At 47.7% G+C, this 22528-nt stretch overlaps 2 protein-coding genes across 10 annotated transcripts in view; both read left to right on the top strand.

Moving 5' to 3' along the window:
• Positions 1-8340, top strand: part of si:ch73-63e15.2 (protein strawberry notch homolog 2) — a 40750-nt gene extending 32410 nt beyond the window's left edge. For all 5 annotated transcript variants that reach the window (XM_057039010.1, XM_057039009.1, XM_057039008.1 and 2 more), the window contains 10 exons: positions 1141-1212; positions 1292-1400; positions 1484-1555; positions 1644-1787; positions 1903-1997; positions 2705-2797; positions 2931-3062; positions 3613-3689; positions 3938-4128; positions 4348-8340. In XM_057039010.1, coding sequence (XP_056894990.1) covers positions 1141-1212; positions 1292-1400; positions 1484-1555; positions 1644-1787; positions 1903-1997; positions 2705-2797; positions 2931-3062; positions 3613-3689; positions 3938-4128; positions 4348-5537 — 2175 coding nt within the window. In that variant the 3' untranslated portion in view covers positions 5538-8340. The remainder of the gene's footprint in view (positions 1-1140; positions 1213-1291; positions 1401-1483; positions 1556-1643; positions 1788-1902; positions 1998-2704; positions 2798-2930; positions 3063-3612; positions 3690-3937; positions 4129-4347) is intronic.
• A 650-nt stretch (positions 8341-8990) lies between these two features.
• tjp3 (tight junction protein 3) lies at positions 8991-21908 on the top strand. Of its 5 annotated transcripts, XM_057039024.1 has the most exons (31): positions 9004-9174; positions 9885-9937; positions 13687-13743; positions 14109-14233; positions 14557-14659; positions 14737-15031; positions 15109-15212; positions 15302-15491; positions 15584-15659; positions 15733-15830; positions 16306-16396; positions 16573-16740; positions 16824-16927; positions 17022-17106; positions 17724-17800; positions 17892-17988; positions 18152-18243; positions 18323-18395; positions 18470-18537; positions 18637-18700; positions 18780-18936; positions 19011-19119; positions 19197-19416; positions 19496-19701; positions 19775-19870; positions 19951-20027; positions 20104-20314; positions 20426-20526; positions 20679-21218; positions 21332-21390; positions 21483-21908. In XM_057039024.1, exons 3-31 carry the CDS (start codon positions 13696-13698, stop codon positions 21601-21603), a joined length of 3855 nt encoding a protein of 1284 aa, XP_056895004.1. In that variant the 5' UTR covers positions 9004-9174; positions 9885-9937; positions 13687-13695; the 3' UTR covers positions 21604-21908. The 5 variants fall into 5 exon arrangements, with proteins under 5 accessions (XP_056895003.1, XP_056895004.1, XP_056895000.1 ...); XM_057039023.1 differs by lacking the exon at positions 9885-9937 and having other exon boundaries at positions 8991-9174; XM_057039020.1 differs by lacking the exons at positions 9004-9174; positions 9885-9937 and adding an exon at positions 10236-11246.
• Positions 21909-22528: the final 620 nt, after the last annotated feature.

Here is a 22528-nt window from a genome sequence, read left to right as displayed (position 1 = left end):
GACCTTTAATGCTGTCTTTGGGTTGTCGGGGTAATTCCCGCCCTCTAGCAGATTTCTGCACTCTTGTTTTATTGCTGGTTCACCTAAGTAACATTAACTCGCCTCCACAATCCTCTAGAGATTCTGGGTCTTTCCCTTCTCCATCTCAATACAGAGAATCGAGCGATCAGCAAAAAGGAAAACATCTTGTTTTTATCATTTTTGAGTTTGCGGTTTTTTCTTAGCAATCAATGAATGTCGGGACAGCAGTCTTTTCTTTCCATTGCGACAAAGCATGACACTTTTTTTGGGAAAAGGTCAAGCAGTGCACATTGGGATGGTCTTTCCAGGAAGTTCTCTGTGTCTGCCAAGCGTGTTCGGTAAACCTGCATCAGGACTAGGCCGCATCTTAACCGCTCTCTCGAACTCGATGAAGTGGGACTGCGCACACAGGCATTTCATTTTGGACCCCGTTTTTACCTTTGTACAAGCTGACACCAGATCAGCAGTGACGTAACGTCTGGCTAAGGTTTCTCTTTGTTTTGGAATCTTGAGCCACTTTTAAATGTGGACAGCTGGCTACAAATGCCCTTCACAGTTTATTTAAACCCTGAATGTAAATGGAAAAAGCTGACTGACACAGAAAACTATAGTTTATAGAAAACTATCCCTCATGTTATTTAATGTCTCCTTAATGCTCTACGTTGGACTTTTGCTTTGTCTATCTTAATGGTATGTTCACTAAAATCCCTTTTTATGAATCAACGTATTATATCTAAGAACAAACATTTTTCCTCAGTGACTTAACTTTCTGAATGGTGGTCAGTATAGGGAAGTTCGTTAATGTCAGTTTCTCAAATCAATCAGCGCTGACGTGGTGCTGAATGACATCACACCAAACACGTCAATGAAAATGCAGAAATGATCACTTGGAGCAAAGTACAGATGTACAGTAATTTCAGTATGTCACCGAAAATAGTTTTAGCACAAACTGAATTCATGTGGGAGGTGAAATTGTCTGGTGAAAGGTTGTGGTCACATATGACCAAAATACTCCTGATGCGTGCATCCATTCCTCCCCACGGTGTGTTACAGCCATTAAAGGCTGCGAAGCTGAGATCAGTGATCAGAGTAACCGGTCGATGTTGCTTCCTTTTCTAGGGTGCGTTGACTCATGGAGACAGACGAGCGACAGAATCCAGAGACCTGAGCAAGTACAACTTTGAGAACAAGGTAGACAAATCTAAGAGGAGTAATGCAAGCGTTATCACAGTCTGCTTTGCTGAGTGATTGACTGCCCTCATTTTTTCAGTATGGTACCAAGGCTCTTGATAAGATCACCAAATCAATTATGGGCCACATAGAGAATAAGGTCCCCCCTCCTAAAGGCTACCCAGGGGGGTGTGCCATGTTCTTCAGAGGTATGCTCGCCTGACTGTTTGAATAAAACAGACCCGCTTTAATAACACACAATTGAGCACAGCTTTGTTTTTGTTGATTTCAGATATGAAGCTTGGCATGATGGATGTGGGAATTCTTTGTAAGGATCCTCGGTTTGGGATCAGCACTGAGAAAGGTACAGCCAGAGGCCAGCGGGCATTCTGCACACATTGTTAATATTAGTGCAGCTTCCCAATGAAATATTCTTTGTTTTTTTTTCCCAGACTGCAGCATCACCAAGTTCTTAAATCGCATCCTGGGTCTGGAAGTTCACAAGCAGAACTATCTGTTCCAGTATTTCACTGACAACTTTGACTACCTTATTGAGAAAGACAAAAAGGAGGGCAAATATGACATGGGAATCCTAGGTATAGTGGCAACATTAAATGGAAACATTGCTTCATATCTATTCCTAAAAAGGATATAACTCTTCTTAATCCAGCAAAACATATAATACTAAGTTATTATTTTGTTCCGACACAGATCTCGCTCCTGGCAATGATGAGATCTATGAGGAGAAGCAGGAAACCTTCTTGACAGCTGGAAACCCCCAGGATGGACAGGTTGTTCTCTATAAAGTAAGCAAAACAAAGGCTTCCCTCTGGTGTGAGAGCCAGCTCATTACGCCACATAAATGCCATTGTTGCCTCACGTTGTTGAGTCAGCAGACATTGTCTAGGTAACATAGTATGTCTTTCTTTAACAGTATGATACTAGGTATTAATGAACTTAAAAACAAAGCTCTAACTAATAACATGCAAGCTGAAACAAAGATTAAGGTTTACTGGTGGGTACGGACTTTTCATGCTTTAGTTTGTGTTGGAAATTTTAACCATCAGAATGAACATTTCTCTGTTCGATGGGTCAAAAGTCTATGAGATGTGCAATCGCACTGTCAAGGGTCATGTTCATTTCCTTGTTGACTTGATTTAAAATAAATTCTTTCACAGTGATACGGATTAACTGTAAACTTGGTTCCCACACCTCTAGATAGAGAATTGGTCTACAGTTTATTTCACTTTCTAAAGAGACTAGGATCATACAGTCAGGGCTGAGAAGGCTACTAGACAGAAACAAGGAGAATAGGAAATAATATTTATGTTTTATATTCAGTATTTAGCTGCTGGTTGCAGATTAGTTTTGGACACCCGATGCTGTACAGAAGTATAGAGCAAGCATTATTTCAATGATAACTTTGACATTTTGACCGTTGGTCTGAATGTGTTTAAACTTTGGCTCATCTTCAAGACTCGTGACTTTTGTTTAATTGATCTTGCCGCTGTAGATCAGCGTGGACAGAGGGATGCCCTGGGAGGAAGCCTACAGCAGGTCGCTGAAGCTTAGCGGCTCTGACGAGGGATTCTACCTCTCACTAAAGGTGATAAAATAAGCAAACCGGTTTTACTTTAACATTCACTGTGCTTACAGCAGCTTTATTTTAGAGAGAAATGTGCATGTCTGTGTAAATATTGATAGATTAAATAATTAACCCATGAGTGATCTTTCTCCAGCTGCGAGGTAACCATCCATGTGTGCTGCTAGCTGAGCAAGGAAGAGGTAAAAACTTCATTGTCTACAAGCCCAACATTGGCAAACAGTCCCAGACTGAGAGCCTGGACAAACTGCAGCAACGTTACAGAAAGGTGTGTATTACTGATTAACAAGCTGCCTTTGTATGTCTCAAACAATCTTCCTTTTACTGTGCATATACAAATACTTCCATCTTACCAAGATTGCGCTGCTATTGAGAGGCTGTAAGCTGGAGTCGACCGCCCCCTACTGGTCATGGAAGTGTAGTTTATTTGGTTGGGGGATATATTTTCAAACTGGACATGATCAGAAAAATATCTAAAATGAATCTTGAGTCTTTTTCTGTTTGCAACAGCAGGCTGTTCCAAAAATAGATCATTGTCTTTTTAGAAACAATGAGGTTTTAGTGAAGTATTCAAGGAACACTTTTTTCTATCTTTGGAGCAAAACCCCAACGTGCTATTAAGTTCTGTTGATGTTGAACCTGAGGTGGTTTTTGTTACCACCAAGGCCCAAAATTCTTTAGTTTTTGTGAACACCTTGTGGCAAGGCGGGGATTCTACTTGTATGTGAGTTGTATGTTGATGATAGTGCTTTAAGTTGTTTTGGCAAACCATAACCAGCTCAAAGCTGATTTTGGTGTGGTGTGTTTGTCTCTCTCAGGTGGCTCCAGAGGAAGCCAAGGACAGCTGGGAAAACCAATTTACCTTCTCTTTCAAGAAGTGTAGCCATGCAAACTGGTAAGAATGAACGGCTAATGTATTTAGCATAAACGACTGGTACGTGCACGTACATTCAGGGGCCAGGGTGGCTTTTAGGTCAGATGCCATTCTTAAGGATTTGCAGTTCATCTGAGGTTCAGTCCCGAAGAAAAAGCAGCATGAGTCTCGTGTACCTTTCTTCAGGAGCATACCGTGTTTCAAAATAAAAGCTCGCCATGAGCCATAAAAAGTCTGAACTGATTCTCTTGTACTTTGCTGTCCATCAGGAATGGGAAGTGTAAGAAAATTGAGGAAGGCCAGGAGTGCCTGCAGGGCATGCGTCTTCGTCAGTACCACATGCTGTGTGGTGCTCTGCTGCGCGTGTGGAAACGCGTGGCGGATGTTGTGTCTGACATCACGAGCTCCAGCATCCTGCAAATCGTCCGCCTGAAAACCAAGCAGCATAACAAGCAAGTCGGTCAGTAGATCCCGGCTGTAACAGTTGATATGTGCTGGAAAAGTTGATCCAGCAGGAACCAGGATGTTAAAATGAGGAAACGAATTTGTTATTTGTCTCCTAAATGTGCTAAACCCAACTAGACTGTGTCTGCTGGTTCAGATGTTGAAAGTAGATCTAAACTTCAGGGATTACGGCTTGAGCATTTGCACTGACATGGTGGATGTGTGAATCTCTCAGGTATCAAGATCCCAGAGAACTGTGTGGCACGTATACGGGAGGAGCTCTTGCAAATGGACGAGGAGGTGAAGAAGAAACGGAGGGAGAGGGAGCAGCAGGCTCTGGAGCAGCGGGCCCTGGAGCAGCGGAAAATGGAGAACAGACATCTCCTTGCAAATTTGTTCAACCAGAAACCAGTTCTGAACAAGTCGCTGGTTCAGTCTCTCGCCCCAAATCAGTTCCTCAATCAGAAACCGAGCCAAAGTGTTTCACAAAGGACTCAAAGCGGGAGCGTCTCCCAGCTGCCCAGAGTTCAAGCCCTCCCCGAGTCCACTTTACAGCAGCCCCCACAGACCATGCCCATGCAGCCCTTACAGAGAAACCCCTGTCAAGGCCAGCAGAGGACCCATAACAGCTGGTCTACCATCCCCACCACCTCCACCAACCACCATGTCGCGCTGTCCAACCCTGCTAACCACGCCCCCAGCCTGCAGTCACAGTTTCACCCCCAGCAGATTTTACCCTTCTTCCAGGCGCTGAAGAACTCCGGTCTTCCGTTTCACCAGAACGCCCCGTCTCCAAGCTTGTCTTCCAACCCCCTAGATGAGATCTTGGACCTGACTGTGAGCTCGCCATCGCCCTCTCCAGACACCACAGAGGGCGGACCCAGCCTGGACAGCCTGACGAGACACTCCTCAGCTTTCGGAGATGACTTTAACCTGGAGTCCCTGATCTCCCTGCCTGCTCCAAATCCCCAGCCCGCTACCCAGCTACAGCAGCCTCTTCTACTCCAGCAGCAGCAGAATCATAACATGCTGGCCAATATCCACCAAGGCTTATTAGATTTTTTTGATTTGCCCCTGTGTCCCCAGATGTCCTCACAAAAACCGAACCCCTCCTCCTCTAACTCCTCCGGCTCTTCTTCCACCTCCCCCGTCTCAAACAGCCTGGTTTCTCAAGTCCCCACCGGCCAACCGCCCTCGTCCTCGCTGACGTCATCCTCTTCATCTCTCTTCTCCAGCCCGTCCTCGTCTTCTTCTCTGTTTTCCAACTCTTTCCCCTCGCCCTACATCCACCCCCAGTCAGACCCTCTCCATCTGCCCAATGGCCACTGTAGCACCAACGCCCTCGATGTCCGCGAGGCTCTGAACAGCATGCTTCAGGACGGACACGACCGCAAGTCCGTCATCCAGTACCGCAATCAGGACTGAGTGCAGCTCATCCCGACTGTTTTTTCCCTTTTTGCGGTTTTCTTTGGCCTGTAAAGCAGATTGTGTCTCGTTTGCTGCTGTCTGTGATCGCACCATTGGACCTACTCCTCCTCCCCTCAGGGCTTATAGTCACGTCACTGCCTGCTGACTCACCCTTTCCATCCTTCACCCGCTTGAAGTTGTGGAGATTAGAGCCGGCCCAGACAGTATCCGGCCCAAAATGTGTCCTGCACAGTAAATGGCAGCTGCAACACAAAGCGTAAATCATACCTGTAAGTTTGTGGACGCACACGCTGTCGCACACAGCAGATGGAAATCATCAGTGTTGTCCAATTTCATAGTGAATTCCTCTACTGATCACATGAGGTAAATCTGCTGGAATCCCCCCCCCTATATCATTTTTCTGAAATATCTTCTGTAGTTTTTCCAGGGCTTGGTTCTACTGAACCAAAACAAACAATGTTAAACTGGACGTGGTGGAAACCTCCCCCAGACAATTGGCTGTCTTTTTTCCCTACATGTCTGTGTCCCTGCCTGTATTAACACTAGTGAGGAACCGTGGAGGGAGGGGAGTCTGCTGTTGCAAACAGTGCCTTTGAAGAAATCTATAAATGCAGTCATAGATCCATGTAGCCTAATATATAGATTTGTACTCTTGAGTGTTGCTTTTAATTTAAATATATTTGTATTTAACGTGTAGGTCCCATTAGTAGCTTTTGTTACATTATGCTGTTGGGGTCTTTGATAAAGAAGTCCCCATTTTAGCCTGTATGTGCTTGTGTGCCGGTCTGTCGGGCCCGTCCTTTGTCTCTGATGGTCCCTGTAGATTGGACGGCGTGCTACCAGGATTAGTGAGCAGCGCGGACGGCAGTTTGTTTCCAAAATCCCCTCACAGCTCCACCTTTCCGAGGTGACTCCTGGTTGATTTAATATCCGATTTCTCAGGAAAGTCTCGAGCGTGTTGCGTTTTGGCGTCGAGACCAACCCAGATAGAAAAACCAGTCGTTCTCCAACGTGCATGACACGATCCTAAGTGTAGCAGATCATGACCGTCGTCTTTTAAGTCAAAGCTTTACTTTGGCAATTCAAGAGAAAAACTCCCGTGTTTCCATTTGAGGTTTGGAGACTACAAACACACACAACTGTTGTTTACTATGCGCGACAGTCCCCGTCTAAAAACCCGTGAGATCGGCCGTCTTTGAGTGAAGAACGCTGCGCTCAAGTTGTTCTTCAGGGGGAAAAAATGCCGGGAAACGTTCAAATAAAAACAAAGCAATAAAACCAACGTTCTACACGTGTCCTGAAACATAGACGCTCGAGTGCTGTTTACGCTCAACAGGCAAAGCTTTGACTTTTGCATGGTATGAACTTTCTTACTTCTGTTGTGCTTCATACTATTTTAGACGGATTCTAAAACGTGTACAACCTTTGTATAGCAGGTTTTCACAGGCTGAACGCAATGCGTTTGATGTTTTATTCATTGTTATAAAGGTTATTGTTATTTATATTTAAGGGATATTTAGATTTTAAATATGTTATTCTGCGTACTCAAATAGGTAATGACATGTTTGGTCAGGGAAGTTTCTAATTTTCAAGATTTCTATCAAATTCTATTATAACCTGCCACCAAATAAGATTGCACTGTTCTGTCCTGCTGTACAGTCTGGATAGATTTCCGTGTCGCTTCTCTCCAGTCCAATAGAGTCTCCCAGTCGCCAACGTCAGGCCCCCAGTGTGCAGAGTGATACCAAAGTGTTCCACAGACACCCCTAAAGTTGCTAAGATACCAGAACTTTTACCAATCTCAGGAAGAAACCTACAGGAGGTGTAACGACGGGGCCGTTGGCGGAAACACATCATCTCCCCTCAGAAACGACAGGAAGTACCAGTACACGCGCTACGTCTCTCTTCTCTGTGCTGTGACTTTTGCTGTATTTATGTTTCAGTTCGACGTGCTGGGTTTTGTTGTTTGTCCTTGTGAACATGTCGGTGATTTGTCGTTTATGCCTTCTTAGGGCAAAATTCAAAGCCAGTTTCTTTTTGTGAGGAACATTATTTCTCGTTATTTTCGTCCGCGTTGTCGGGACCTGGCCGCCTTCAGCGGATGTCCGATTCTGTTCGATTTTTGTCATTTACAGCAAATCGCCATGGCATGTTTTTATAGCCTTGTTAATTCTATTGATAATATTCCACATCAGGCACATTCCAACAATTCTGCAGAATATTTCCTTTCAGTCTCTGTTTTGAGGTCACACTAATAACTTTATGCATTTGAGACATATGGACCGTGTTTCACAAGCGAAAGCTTTGTCTACTTAATGTAGTTAGGCCTTTAATCACTCTCATTTTGCACTAAGAATGGCATAATCAAGTTACTGTTTTCTTTTTCTGATTCAGCGTTGCAAGCTTGTGTTTCTGGTCTGGCTCCATGTATACTGTAACCATCTTCTTTCCCCACCATTTGCATATTACGCATTTTCAATGTTATCACTCAGATAATTTATTAATGAAAAAGAAACAAAAACATGCTACTGATTGTATGTATTTTTAAACAAAGCCTATTTTTTCTGTACAAAAAAAGATAAAAAAAAACAAACTGTGTTCAGCACTTTTATTCTGGGTTGTGCTTTTGTTTTCTATATATTTATAATTTAGATCCAAATGTATATATTGTAAAAAAATTTGTGCCTTTCAACTAATTCTTTCAAAGGTTTTATACTCATTTATGGAAGGATATATGACATTGCAATCTCAACTTTGTAAACAAATTGTAAACGAATAAAAACATGAAGATTGCTGAAGCTGCCCTGTGTTGGTCTGCGTAAAACTGGTGGTTTCACGTAGAGACAGCAGAGGACAGAAGAGGTGAAGGGATCTTAAACTGATGGAAACATTTAGATACTTTTACTGAGATGACGAGTTTCTTCTGATTATTCTCATATGAGTCATCTCAGCAGTGACATTAGTCACTTAATCCACCTGTCAGCCATTCATCTGCAGCTGTATCGTCATGTTTCAGAGGGACTGAAAGCTGACAGCAGGCTTAGCTGATATATTCTTTGAAAATAAAATAAAAACATCTTTATTACCTTATCCCGCTGACTCAATTAAAGATAAATAATTTGATTACATTCCAGTATATATGCACCACCTTTTAATAATGTGTAAAGCTAATATTTACATTTCCGGTCAAAATAATAGAGGGACGTTAAAATAAGAACAAATTTAAATAAACTATTTGCTAAAACTGTTTCACCCGTACGAATCATGAATTGGTCCTTTAAAATAACCCAAAACATAAAATCTAATCCAAAAAACAGCAGGATCATGTGTGTGTTCAACAAAAATGCTTTTTTTTGGGGGGGGGGGGGGTTGTCCAAAAACGAGGCGGATCCTTTAAGAAAGAGGACCAACTTCCGGTTATTGCAACACCAGCGCGATGACGCTATGAAACTCACCTGTATTTGGCCACGCCTTCACACCTGTACTCAGGAAGATTTAGGAGAGTCTTCCCAAGTTCCATATAAGCCGAAGTAAAGCGAGAGAAACAAAAGAGAATAATTGGTTGGATTTCCCACCGTTTGTCGAACCCACTGAGTGCAGAAGAACAGTTCCGGCCGGCGGACACAGTTTCCAGGTGCGTTCGCTTCATTTCCTGATGTTCCCAAGTGTGATGGTTCTGTCCATGTTGTTGCGCTGATGGGGGAGAAAGTGAGGCCGAAATGTTTCCAGTGGGTTGTTTTTAAAGAGAGAAATTGTGTCTTTGTTTAAAATGCTGGGGTGTTAGCTGCTCACAAAAGTATTAGTTTTGAGAATTTATAGATGGAACTTACTGGCTAGCTGCAACGTTCAGGACAGGTTCCATTTGTGCTGTATTTATTTAGGTTTTTCATTAGTTATGTGGGAGTTATAGGCGAGCACGTCTCATTTCTGTTCATTACTTTTGTTATCAACACATTCTTGTGCATTTAATGATGGAATTACTCAGATGGTTGTAGTTGCTTATTCTACTCCCCCCACTCCCTCCCTCTCTTTATTGCTTCCTACCTTACTGGTTCTTCCACATGGTTCCACCTCACAAGTTTCTACCTGCCTGTCAGAAAGTTTCACCATAGTTTCAGCCCTTCATTTCTCAAATAGCTGCGTTATTCTCTCTATATGGCGATATGATATTCTCACAACCTGAGCAAAGGTTTTATTTCAGGGTCTTTCCGGTTGTATTTCATGATAAATACCTCTTGTCTATTTATCTCTATCTTTTCATCCCTTCTGGATACGTGTTGTTAGTAATAAACACATATTGTTCTGCGTAAGAACATAAATTTAACTTTATGTTTATCATTTCAGGTAGTAGCCTCAGGGACGCCAAACGGCATCTAAAGTTTTAAAAAAAGCGACAGGTTGGAATAATCTCATTATCCACATGTAAAAAATCACCCACTTCTGATTATTTTGACATTCACGATTAGATTTCAGAAACATGCTTCATTAACCTCTGGGTAGCTGCACTATTGTTATTCCAATTTCCAGTCAGTTTGGTTTAATTCTTAACGGGGGTGAAATAAACACATCTGAGGAGGAACTTGTGTAAGTTCACCGTTGACTGTGTGTTGCGAGGAGCTCCACGGAGAGCGGAAGCTCCAGGGTTCTGCTCCGTCCTGCAGCTTCTGCAAACCTCTGGACTGTTGCTCCTTCAGCTCTCAGAGCTGATATCGCTTTTACGAGCGTCTCGCCTGTTAATCTTTACAAGAGTTGCTTGTTGGAAGGGGGCAGCGTTAAGGAATTCCACCTCTGTGTCGCGTCAAACCTGGGCCTCTGAGCTCTCCGCCACCCTGTGCTGGAACGTGCACACGTCCGTCCTGACACATGAATGAGTGATTGTTCAGCTACTACAGGGGAACATGCTCGAGCTGTGTTTGCACTGGTGACGGGAGCGGTTGTCAGTCGTTCTGATGTTTTAGTCCGGTTAATAATTCAACAGGGGCAGACCGACTGTGCTGCCACACAGAAACCACATCAGACATCTGTTTTCCATTATGGTCACGCCTAAAATTCAGCTTCATCAAGACTTGCTGGGTGCCAGAATTTGTAATGGGATACAGCATCTCTGCCCCACTGTGGGACCAGTGAGCGCGGCCGTACGTCGTGCACGCCAGTGGCGGATGTTTACGCGGCGGCGTTCTGGAAACTACTTGTGCAGGAACCCAGGAAACTTTACTGGGAGCGAGCAGACCTGCAGCGAAGCAAACAGCCCTTCAATTATTAACAGCCCAGTGCTCTCATTCCCCACAGTAACCATAGCACCCAGTAGACAGAAACTTAGCCTGGAGGAGACCTGCTGCTGCCCTGTGGGAAACACCACCACCTCACTGAAACACACACACACACCAGTGACGGTGGGAGCAAGTGGACCTGACTTTATGATCCCAAACCACAGGGAAAAACAGGACCGATGGACGCATGAGAGGACTTTTCCCCCCACGTTGCTTGTTTATTTTAAGTTAGATTATCTGCGTTCGACCTTTTTCTTGTGGGTTTTTGTCGTCCACCTTCGTCAGCAGAAATCAGAGTTCTGTTTAAAACTTTTTCCCTGTTTTTTTTAATAATTTTTTCCTCAACGTCACCATGAATCTGAAGCAGAGGATGAAGCTGCTGAAGCACTTTGGCTCTCTGCCCTCGGAGCCTCCACCGCCGCTGCTGGTGGTGCCCGTAAGTGGAAACGCTGTAGCAACACCCTGGACCGGCCTGGGTCACTCTCTCTGCTGCTCCCTCAGCACAGAGCCTCACAGTCTCTCATCATAGGGGGTTTCAGCCCAACGCGTCCAGTTTTTCAGAGATCTGAGGTTTTTTAGAAACCTTTATTAGCAGCACATTCAAGATTTCCAAGTTTCCCAGGCTGCTTTATTTAAAACATCGTTGTTTTCAGGCAGCAATTGACTAATTCTTTGATCTAACCTCTTGTATTCATATTAATTGATTGATTTAAGCTCCTTGATTTCATAAACTGCATTTTTGTTGGACTTTCCTGGTTATCTATTTGGCCTTAAAGCCATAGTTTTAATAGTAATCAGCGCTGTTGCAGTTAATCCACGACAGAACTTTGTACCTTCGTGTTAAAGATGCACAGATCTTCCGACATTTGCGTGCAGTTCCTGCAGCGCCGCTCCACCTTAAATCCACTTTTACTGAAGGGCCATAGAAACCGTGACAGTGGGGGAGGAGTGCTCCAGGTGAAGTGTCTCTTCGGGGCTTTGCTTCTCCGTTCGTCCCCATCAAGGAAGAAACTAAGAGAGTTTAAGGAGATTCTGAGCAGCAGGAGATCAGGTTTCCAGCATCCATGCGGAGCTCTGAGGAGGACGGAGCTGGAGTTGGACAACCGTGACGGATCCGATTGATTTATTGTTACTTTGTATCGAGCGGATTGGAAAAAAACAACAGGCTGTTTGCTGAGCGTCTAAGGCCACAGGTGTGCTGCTCAGCTCACAGAGCCCCGTGGGGAATGGAAGTGAGGTTTAAAGACCGAGTGGTAAGTGGAGACAGAGGAAAACAAAGCACAAGTCTTCCTATGCTAGTGTCATGTGAAAGGAGCGGAAGCGTAGCCGCTAAAGCAGAACAAAGGAAGTAAACCAGTGTCGGTTTGCTCTCTGATGAAACCCACAGGTGTGTCTGAGGTGCCACAGCTCTGGACTGGACGTTTCGCTGTTTTTCAACTCCTCTGATAATCATATCTGTGGTGAAAAGACGCCATTTCACCTTCTTGTTTACTCCTCAGCTGTTCTTTTTCTCCAGCTTTCTTTTTTGAGACTTGAGAAAAACAACTTCAGGTGTCACCAAATCTACTCGGCTCAGTTACGGTGCTTTCTGTTTCAAACCATCATGTTTATGATTAACCTGCTCGGACAAACGATCCACTGTCCACAGGTGACCCAGAGTGCACCTGTGTGTGCGCCTCGAGGAAACAGCCAGCCTGGCATTTTTGTGGCAAAGTTTGGTCACAAAGCCATTTGGGCCAGTGTTTAGCTGCAATTTATGACTCTTCTTCTTCTACTTGACGGAGAATTTGAAATGTTAAACATCAGATTTCAACAGAGACGGCCCTCCGTTGAAGAGGAATTCTAAATAGATTTCCACGACTGCCAGTTCAGCCGTCCTGATCATAGTAGAGGAGTCAATGAAAGTGATATTTCCCTGACTTCTCCTTGGAGACTGAAACTCTGATACACGTGATCAGAAAAATGTTGTCTGTCTTCTAAGCTCTTCTGGTTGTTGATGTAGCATTTGGACGCGCGCTCCTCGCTGGCATGTGCACTTGAGCAAACTCCAGGCTCTTCATCACCGTCCATCGACAGCGCCTCTACGCCTCTGACTAGCGTAGCTGGCTCTACTCGTTCCTTCTCCTCACCAAAGTATGATGTGAGGCCGCTCTGGATTCTCCCTGTTTATCCATGATAACAGTGTCGCGCCGTGCGCTTGCCTTGGGTTGCTGCATAACCTTCCCTGCGGCTCGGAAGCTTCCAGATCTTCAGCAGCGGGTTTACTCGGCTGCTTTCGGGGTCCAGTAGCTGAGATAAAATCGCCGTTCTGCGAGAGGAAGCGTTCGGTCGGAATATTGTGATAACGAACTTGTTCCGCAGCTCCTCCAGCCTGAAGGCCGGAGCTGTGCCGCCGTCTACAGATCCAGACGCAGAACTGCTGTGTCCGAGCGTGTGTGTCGGCCACGACTCGCATGTTAATCTGTTGTTGTTTGGATACTGAAATATCATTTTTAATGCAGAATATCATTTATGCTGTCAATTTACAGCTGTCAGCTATGATTATTAGTGTGTGTGTGTGTGTGTGTGTGTGTGTGTGTGTGTGTGTGTGTGTGTGTGTGTGTGTGTGTGTGTGTTGTGTGTGTGTGTGTGTGTGTGTAATGTACAGGGTGTTTTACACTGTAAATACTACATGCACTAAGGAGCCTCCACACATGCAGTAGCCCCTCCTCCATACCTGTCAGGCAGGATTCAGACCAGTAGAAACATGCTGAGATCAGTCTGAGTCGTGCACCAGCTCGTCCGGGCAGCTCGGGCTCAGCTGTAATGGCCGTGATTATTTATTAGCACCGATCACTCGTTTACGCTTCTGAATTATTTGTTTCTGCCTTTTGCAGAGAGCCAACATGGAGGAGCTGACGATATGGGAGCAACACACGATAACGCTAAGTAAGGTCAGTGTTTGCTCAGGAGACTCCGAGTGTGTTTGCTTTGAAACGGGCGTGGATGTTGAAGGAGCACGAGGGGTGAAGATCCCGCCAATGGGTTCGGTCCACGCTCGGGGGCCCAGATGAGAACGGGGGCCAGGTTCTCTTCTTGATAACGAAGTTCCAGGGCTTCGGTTACGCAGCCGAGAATCCAGCAGGAATTTACAGCGACACGCCCTTGGGTCTGTGCACGGTCCCAGCTCAGATGGAGGAATGTGCTCCTTCTGCCTCTATCTCTGTACTGGATCTCCCACACGCGCTCACCTCGCGCCCGCTGACTCGTCACCTCCGCACGCCCTGATTTCACCCCCGTCGTGTTCCTCTAATTGCAGGACCCCAAATACGGGTTTGGCTTTGCCATATCAGGAGGGAAAGACAAGCCCAACCCAGACAACGGAGACACGACGCTGGTGGTGTCGGACGTGTTGCCAAATGGACCCGCCATGGGACGGCTCTTGTAAGTCAGTGAAGTCATTCCTGATCGATATTTACGGCTTTATTTTGATGCTCCACGACACGTGCATTCGGCCTGGAGTGGGTTGTAAAAATGGATCACGCACCAGGTGCAAGGATCAACAGTGTAGCAGCGCCTCACCACACTAAAACCACACCCACAGTGCCGATGCTGTGCAACCGAGCCTGGGACCAGAATCTGAAGGGGTCTGAACACACGTGGACAGACTCCCCCCCACGTGGGCTTCGGGACCCCTGGAAACGTTGCCGTCTTTAATTTCCGCCCTAAATATGAATCCGTCCCACGTGTTGTTGTTTGTCCTCCAGCACCAAAGACCAGATTGTGATGGTCAACGGCGTCTCCATGGAGAACGTTTACTCCAACTACACCATTCAGATCCTTAAGACCTGCGGCAAAACCGCTAACGTGGTGAGTACCGGGGAGACGCCGGGTTTGAACCCGGGTGCCGTCGCTGCCGTCTGAGCGTTCCCTCCTTCCCTCTGCAGACTGTGAAACGCCCTCGAAAGATCCAGATCCCGGCGACCACCAGGCCGACTCGAGCCGCCTCCCACTCCAACCTGCTGGACCAGGACCCGCCCAGACGAACGCGGCACTACTCCGACAACAGCGACAACCGGGACGGCCCCAGCTACCGTCCCCGCGCCCGCAGCAACACGCCGGACCGCAACGGGCACGGAAACACGCTGCCGTTGATGTCGTCGGGGTACAAGAGGCTGCCCCATCAGGAGGCCTCCCATCAGCCCATCAGAACCACACTGAGGAAAAAGAGGATCACTGATGGTGAGAGTTGGGGAGGGAGAGGTGTGATGCGAGGAGGGGCAGGAGCAGGAATTCTGACCCAGGTTTTCCTTCTCCAGAGTACGGACTGAAGCTGGGCAGCCAGATCTTCATCAAGCACATGACGGAAACTGGGCTGGCTGCCAAGGAGGGAACTCTGCAGGAAGGAGACCTGATTCTGAAGGTGAATGTTAGCGACTGGGGGGAAGATTTACGGTTTATCTGCTCGGGTTAATTCATTTCATTATTAAATGATTTGTCGCCGTCCCTCAGATCAATGGCATGACGACGGAGAACCTCTCCCTGCTGGAGACCAAACATCTGGTGGAAAAGAGCCGGGGCAAGCTGACCATGATGGTCCTCAGGGACGACCGCAAGTTCCTGGTCAGCATCCCAGAGGTGGCGGACAGCGCCCCCAACAGCGAGGAGGACCACCGCCGCGACAGCAGCTCCGAACTAGAGGGTGAGGATTAGACGAGAGGGCGGGGCCGGGAGGGGGGGTGTCGGGGGAACTGGTGGAGGACTGGTTTCAGTTTCGCTTTCTGCCTCCTCCAGAAATTTCTGACATTGACGAGGACGTCCCGCCTCAGAGGACGTCCCGGCCACCCCACAGAGAGAAACGCACGCGCAGGTACGCTGCTGGTAGCAGCAAAGCCATTCAAATCCCTGCATTTCTGATTCTTGCTTTTCCCTTTTGAACCCAGAACAAGAGCCGAACCTCCTCCAGCCAAGTCTCGGGATTCCTCACCAGTGCGCTCCACGCTGAGCCGACCTCCCCCCAGAACCTACGCACCTCGCAGACGTTAGTCCTGCCTCTCGCCTCACGTGCACCGTTATATTATGACAGTAATGGCTAAAGTTTGGGCCGGCATAATCAGTTTATCGAGCTATAAGTGAAGACAAAATGTGTGGATTTACTCTTATATTAATAGCTGAAAGGCAGAATACACAATACATTTGGGGGTAAAAGCTACAAATTAGAAAACCCACCAGTTCCAGGTCAGGCAGCCTGTGGATGAGTTCTCCCTCAGTAGCTAGCTGCTGCAGCCTTTCAGTAAACATGTACCTCCATCTGCAAATATATGGGGAAGATTTGCCTGCTTCCCCCCATGTAAACACTCCAAGATGTAAGCAAAGAAAAAGCTGCAGTCTAAATACCTGTTTGCAAGGTAAAGTCCTGCAACGATGACAAGCTGCTGTTAGGGCTGGTGCAACAGCGCTGAGCCAGTGGAAACAGGCGGAATAATGTTTGCTTCTGTTACTTATTGATCATTTAGCTCCGTCTGAGTCCGAGTCCGACCGCAGCGCCTCCCCGGCACCCGTCAGGAGACCCAGTCCAGATGTGAGGGATCACTCCAGCAAATACAAGTCAGTCCCAAAGCACACTGTAAACCCTTCATCATATAGATCCCTGATGGGAATCTACAGGGCTGGAATTGACCAGGAAATCCAGTTATGTGGAAACAGCCTAAACAGATGTTTTCCATGTGGACTTCCAGGTTGCTTGGAAGGTGCTGAGAAGTTGCTTTGGAACTCTTTTCCAGGTCTCTGTCCGGCGTGTCCACGCTGCCAAACCCTCGGTCCTCACCTGTAGTCCCCACCTGGTCCACGTCGCGACCCACCTCCTCCGCCTCGCGACCTCGCAAGCCGGTGTCGGAGTCGGATTCCGACCGCAGTGTCACCCCCCCACCCCACGCAGACAGCAGATACAAGTAAGGGAGCGGATCAACCCGCCTCCGGCTGCTGGTCGTTTCACCAGAAACATCAGAACTGTCAAATCCCTCCCCCCCCACAGGGTTCTGCCTGATCTGCCCCAGGCCGGAATGAAGAACTCCCCCATCACCGTGCGTTCCGACCCACCGAGGAGGGTCAACTCTCCCGTCAGAGTCCCGCCTCCAGGTCTGTGCGTGCTCGCGTGGGACATTTACTGTTCATGTGCTTGGACTTGTTATTTTATCTCTTTTCTTTGGTCTCTTTTTGTTTCCGTCCTCAGACTCTGAGTCGGAGTCAGACGAGAACCCGGTGTCTGTTCAGAGGCACAGCACCAGCTACAGCCAGGACCCCCTCAGCAGATACAGGTACAGATGAAGGTCTGCCCAGACCCACCCCCACCCCCTCCCCGAACACCCAACCGGATGTGACGGCCGGGGCAAGCGAGACTGTACACGCGTTACTGTTAATCACCTGTTTTAACTGACCTCAGCTCTTCACTGTCTTGTGGTTCTTTTTCATTAATAAGCTCCTTTTTGATTTGTCTGAATTCTGATTTTGACTGTGTACAAGGTGATGATGTTTGTGCTATCGAATGAAATAAAAGTAAATTCCAACGAACCCGTCCCTCTGCTGTATGTGGCCAAGTGTTGATTGCACCTGCGACAGTTGTCCACGCAGACATCTGTCAGCAGATCCTTATTTTTTATGGATCTGCTCTCTCCGATCTGTCTGTCTGTACGAACGTGTCCAAAATGATCAGCAAACACGAGCTAACAAAAGAAAAAAGAAAAGTGGCACAACTTTTGCTGCTCCGTTGTTAATTTTGTTCGATTACAGCGCGAGAGCTTCCCTCAGAGACGCTAAGGTGAATATTCACTGTCATCCATGATCATCATATAGCCACGGACCCCTCCCCTCTCCAGACGTAACTGAGATGTGTTGTCCTCCTCCCTCACTCCCACCTCCCTCTCTTCTCTTGCAGAGTGCTGCCGGAGGTCGCCGTGGAGCCTCCGCGATGGAGCGCCGATGGCGTCGCCGCTGGCGCCCCCCCTCAGAAAGGTGAGCGAGATCACCGCAGATGCTGCCAAAGGGATTCTGAGCTGCGGTTTGATGGGTTGATTTCCCTCTTTTTCTTTTTTCATCCTCTCAGTTCGTTCCGAGTCGGACTCGGGGGCCAGCTACGCGTCCGTTCCCCGCAGGAGCTCCACCGAGAGCACCGACTCCAGAAAAGCCACAACCAGATACAGGTGAGAGGTCAGAGGTCAGACTCTGAAAGGACCTGAATGCTTCACATCACCAGGGTTCCTTCCACGTTGCCATGGTGACGTAGCACGAACCATCTCAGACTGGTACAACATTACAAAGGTCTTGTGGTTGTTTTGTGTCTCACCACGTCCACGTTCCTCTCAGAGTCCTGCCTGAGGTCAAACCCCTACCGGTTGAAGCCAAGCCCCAGCCGCCACGTCGAGCCCCGTCTCCCGTGAGACCGCCACCTCCCGACGGTCAGTCTCCGCCGCTGCCTCGCGCTCGTGCTCCTTCTGTTTCTGAATTCTGACCCTAGTCTGACCCCGTCTCCTCCAGATTCTTCCGACTCGGACCAGCTGGCACCTCTCAGGAGGTCTGGGAGTTCTGAGCGTGAGGAGAACCACCGCAGGTACGGCCTCAGTCCCCCTCTCTGACAGTAGCATGTGACAGGGTTAATAAATGTGACCTAATGTGTAATTACAGTGCCCCGCGCGTTGCTATGGGAGCGGGTCGCTCTGGGATTTCGGTGAAGAGCAACCCACCTGTCTACTGTAAAGGCCTTTCATTGCCTGACTCAGGAATTTAGTTGCTAGATCCTTTGTGGGTCACTTGTTTCATTGTGATCCTTGTTTTTCTGTGTCTTCTTCCAGCCAAACCTGCAGAGGAGCCCATCTACTCCCTGCCCCCAGACTCTTACCCATCAGCTAATCCAGGGTGAGTCAGATGAACCTGTCTGAGGTGACCCCCCCCCCCCCCTCCCCAGAGCTGATGGCCACCGTCTCTTTCTCCTCAGGTACAGCTCAGACGTGCACACCGTGTCGTTTGTGAAGGAGGGCAGCGTCGGCCTGAGGCTGGTGGGAGGAAACGACGTGGGTATATTTGTCGGGGGGGTCCAGCCAAACAGTCCGGCGTACGATCAGGGGATGAAAGAGGGAGACCAGATCATGCAGGTGAGACGGATTCGGGATGAAATCCGTGAAACGTCAATGGGGGGAGTCTCATTACGTACTCGTTCTTCCCTCAGGTAAATAACGTAGATTTTGGTCATTTCACGAGAGAGGAGGCCGCCAACTTCCTCCTGAACGTCAAAAAGGGGGAGCAGGTTCAGATCAGGACTCAGCACAAGATGGACAGTGAGTCTATAAGATGGAATAACGACGAGGATTAACCCTGAAAGCTGGGCTCAGGCCTAACCTTCGCCTCTCCTCAGTTTATAAGAAGATCATAAAGTCCAACCTGGCCGATAACTTCTACATCCGCACCCACTTTGACCACGATGCCGACAGCCCCATCGGCCTGAGCTTCACCAGAGGAGAGGTGTTCAGGGTGGTGGACACCATGCACCGCGGGAAGCTGGGTAACTGGCTGGCCGTCCGCATGGGGAACGACCTGCACGAGATGGACAAGGGCATCATCCCCAACCAGACCAGGTCAGGAGCCGAAAGCTGCATTTTCAAAACTGTCACCAAGAGTCAGGTGGGTTGGTTTCATCCGTTTCCTCCTCCGCAGGGCTGAAACCTTCGCCAGGTTAGAGCAGACACAGAGGGGGAGCGGGGAGAGGCAGGTGTCGGGGCCGAGAGCCGAGTTCTGGAAGCTACGGGGCCTCAGAGGGAACAAGAAGAACGAAAAGTACGTGCGCAGGTCTCGCGACGACCTGCTGCAGCTCACCATCCAGGGCAAATTCCCAGCCTACGAGAGGGTCCTGCTCCGAGAAGGTGGGTTTCTGAACCTCGCGATCTCTGCAACAAAAACCGCCCTCTCATAACCCTCCACCGTGCACGTCTGCAGCTAATTTCAAGCGGCCCATCGTCATCATGGGTCCTCTCAATGACATCGCCATGGAGAAACTGGCCAGAGAGATGCCCGACGAGTACGAAGCGGCAGGTCAGTTTCTGCTCTCCTTCAATGAGCTCACATCGCTTCCGCAGCCTTCCCCCCCTCACGCGAGCTGTCTTTGAACGCAGAGATGGTTCCACGCAGCGGAGCAGACAGCAGCTCCACGGTCATTAAACTGGACACCGTGAGGAGGATCGCAGAGAAGGTGAACAACAGTCGGAGCTGCCGTCCTGTCTCTTTAGTTCCGCCTCCTCTAACGCTGAGGTCATGCTGTCTCCCAGGACAAGCACCCTCTGCTGGACATCACGCCCACTGCAGTGGAGAGGCTGAACTACATCCAGTACCACCCCATGGTTCTGTTCTTGGACCCTCACAGCCGTAAGGACGTCAAGGCCATGAGACAGCGCTACAGCCCCAACTCCAGCAAGAGCTCCAGGCGCCTGTACTCACAAGCGCTCAAACTGAGGAAACACTGCAGCCACCTCTTCTCTGGTACACGCGACAGAACCAGAACTCTTTTAAAAAGACCTCTTTGAAGCAGGGCCGGGCCTTGTTGTTCAGTTTGAAGCAGCTCCTGACGTTTTCCCTTCGACTTCGTTCCAGCACGCATCGACTTGCAGCCCGGCTCGCACGCTTGGTACGAGAGTCTGAAAGATAAGATCCGCCACCAGCAGACCAAACCGGTGTGGGTGTCCGAAGTGACGGTACGACCCCCAGTTCTTCCTGACACACTGATGACCAATCAAGGCTTTTATTGAGGACTGTAGGATGGTTGTGAGGTCAAAGCTGTGCTCGTGTGACGCGTCACTCTTTTTTTTATGTGTTGATTCAACTGAAATGCTCTTTTCTCTTCCAGTTGGAGACCGGTGGGGAACAGGACTTGGATGCTCTGGACCAGACCCAGTCAGACTACCTCAGCGCCGCCAGCGACCTGGAGGACACCGACGGCGAGGCTTTCACCGACGGCGAGGCCTACACCGACAACGAGGACCTGGAGGAGGCTTTTCCTGGTCACAACGCTCCAAATCCCAGCAGAGGCCCCAGGATGGCCGGAGCCGCTTTAGCGCGATCTTCTGAGCCTGCGTCCGGGCGCCGCAGCCCACCGCTGGATTCAGTGCACAGGGAAATCCCGCCGCTCATGCACGTACCCGAGCCCAGGGCACCCCGGCGGGAGAGTTACAGCCCGGCTCACTCTGATGCCGAGGAGGAGGAAGAGGAGCTGGCTCATCGCAGCTTTACGGACTCAGATTTTAGTGCTCTGGATGTGATACCGCCCACCACTCCATCAGAAGGACCCCCCGACTTTATAGCCCCTGACCCGTCGCTACGGTACGCCGAGAGGCCCGAGAGCCCGCAACATGCCAGCCTGGCCGCCATCGAGGAGAAACTACAACAGGTAACTAGAGAAGTATGTCATTTAAGTGGAATTTTATAAAAATGACAACTAAATACAACTGCATGGTGGGTTTTTTTGTATTTTCTTCCGTCTTGAACTCGCTCCTGCTGCAGACTCGTTCTGCAGACACACAGGCAGAGCCCGCAGAAAGGAAAGCTCCTCAGTTCATCGTGTGAGTGCTCTGTTCTGTTTGACATCTTTGGTTCTCTAAAGTCCAGTCGGGGCGAGTTCTAACCTTCAACCATCTGTGCTGCCCTCTGACAGACTGGCACATCACCAGGAAGCCATCCAGTTCAGACGCACGCAGATCCGAGGCAGCGACAGCTCCGATGATGACGAGGAGGAAGCGGACGACATCGAATGGGGTCCTGCGACTGAACTGTAGTTTTCTTTTTAATTGGAAAAATCCTGGACTCTTCTGAACGAATGAAAAGCTTATGTGCCTCGTTCTCATTCAGACAACACATTTTATCACACTACACAATTTAACATTTGAAGGAATGACAAAAAAAACAATACCCGCATGAATACACAGTTGGTGCTGGATTAAAAAAAACAAAATCCAGTTTTTTACTGTATCATATAATAAAATACACTGTTTTAAATAGAAACGTTAATTAAAGATACTTAATTAGAAATAAAAAGGTTTGTAGCCTCTTTATCCTTTTTGCATTAAACTATGATGACAGATGTTCAACAATGGTTCATTTATTCATACACAATTTCACACCGATGTCACAGTCCTGATCACTGATAGGTCCTTGATGATGACTGATGTTTTAATTAGATAAACAAACGCCTTCAGGGCTAAAGTTGTAATAATTTCGGTCTGTACATTTCTGAACCTTCATTAAGTCAGCAGATAACGCAAATCTAAGGCTTGTTTTGCTTCTGCTGAGCTCATATGTTCGTTGTGGCTCCCCCTAGTGGTCAGAGGAGTACCAACATTTAAATAATACGATAATTACATTTTTTTAAATTATTTTTTTTCCAAAAGTACTTCAGCTCGTTAAAGACACGAAACTCTTTAGGTATTCAACTGTTGTATGTGGAAAGTTGGTAAACTTAAATCATTTAAGGCTTCACTCTGTTCCTTTTTCTCACTTCAGTAGTGTGTTTAAATGTGGACACGTGACGTGTTTACAAGTTTAGTAGTTTGTTCTGAACTTCCACTTCGCTAAAAGTAACGTTCTTCAGTAAATTTAGTGACAGATTTTTTTTTCGTTTTTTAAAAAGAAAAATTAATTCAGACATTTACTTTGAATAAGCCAACTTTCCTAAACTAGTTTTCTGTCAACGCAAATATCACA

This window comes from Takifugu flavidus, chromosome 7, assembly GCF_003711565.1.
Source record: "Takifugu flavidus isolate HTHZ2018 chromosome 7, ASM371156v2, whole genome shotgun sequence".
Taxonomy (NCBI): Eukaryota; Metazoa; Chordata; class Actinopteri; order Tetraodontiformes; family Tetraodontidae; genus Takifugu; species Takifugu flavidus.
Note: the sequence above shows the minus strand (reverse complement) of the source record. Positions and strands in the feature narration are given on the sequence as shown.

Excerpts from the sequence above, each read along its gene's own strand:
- tjp3 (XM_057039020.1), top strand. The coding sequence starts at position 11,163 with ATGAATCTGAAGCAGAGGATGAAGCTGCTGAAGCACTTTGGCTCTCTG. Across the intron at positions 19,120-19,196 it reads GACTCAGCACAAGATGGACA|TTTATAAGAAGATCATAAAG; the intron begins GTGAGTCTATAA and ends GCCTCTCCTCAG. Across the intron at positions 20,315-20,425 it reads CTGCAGCCACCTCTTCTCTG|CACGCATCGACTTGCAGCCC; the intron begins GTACACGCGACA and ends ACTTCGTTCCAG.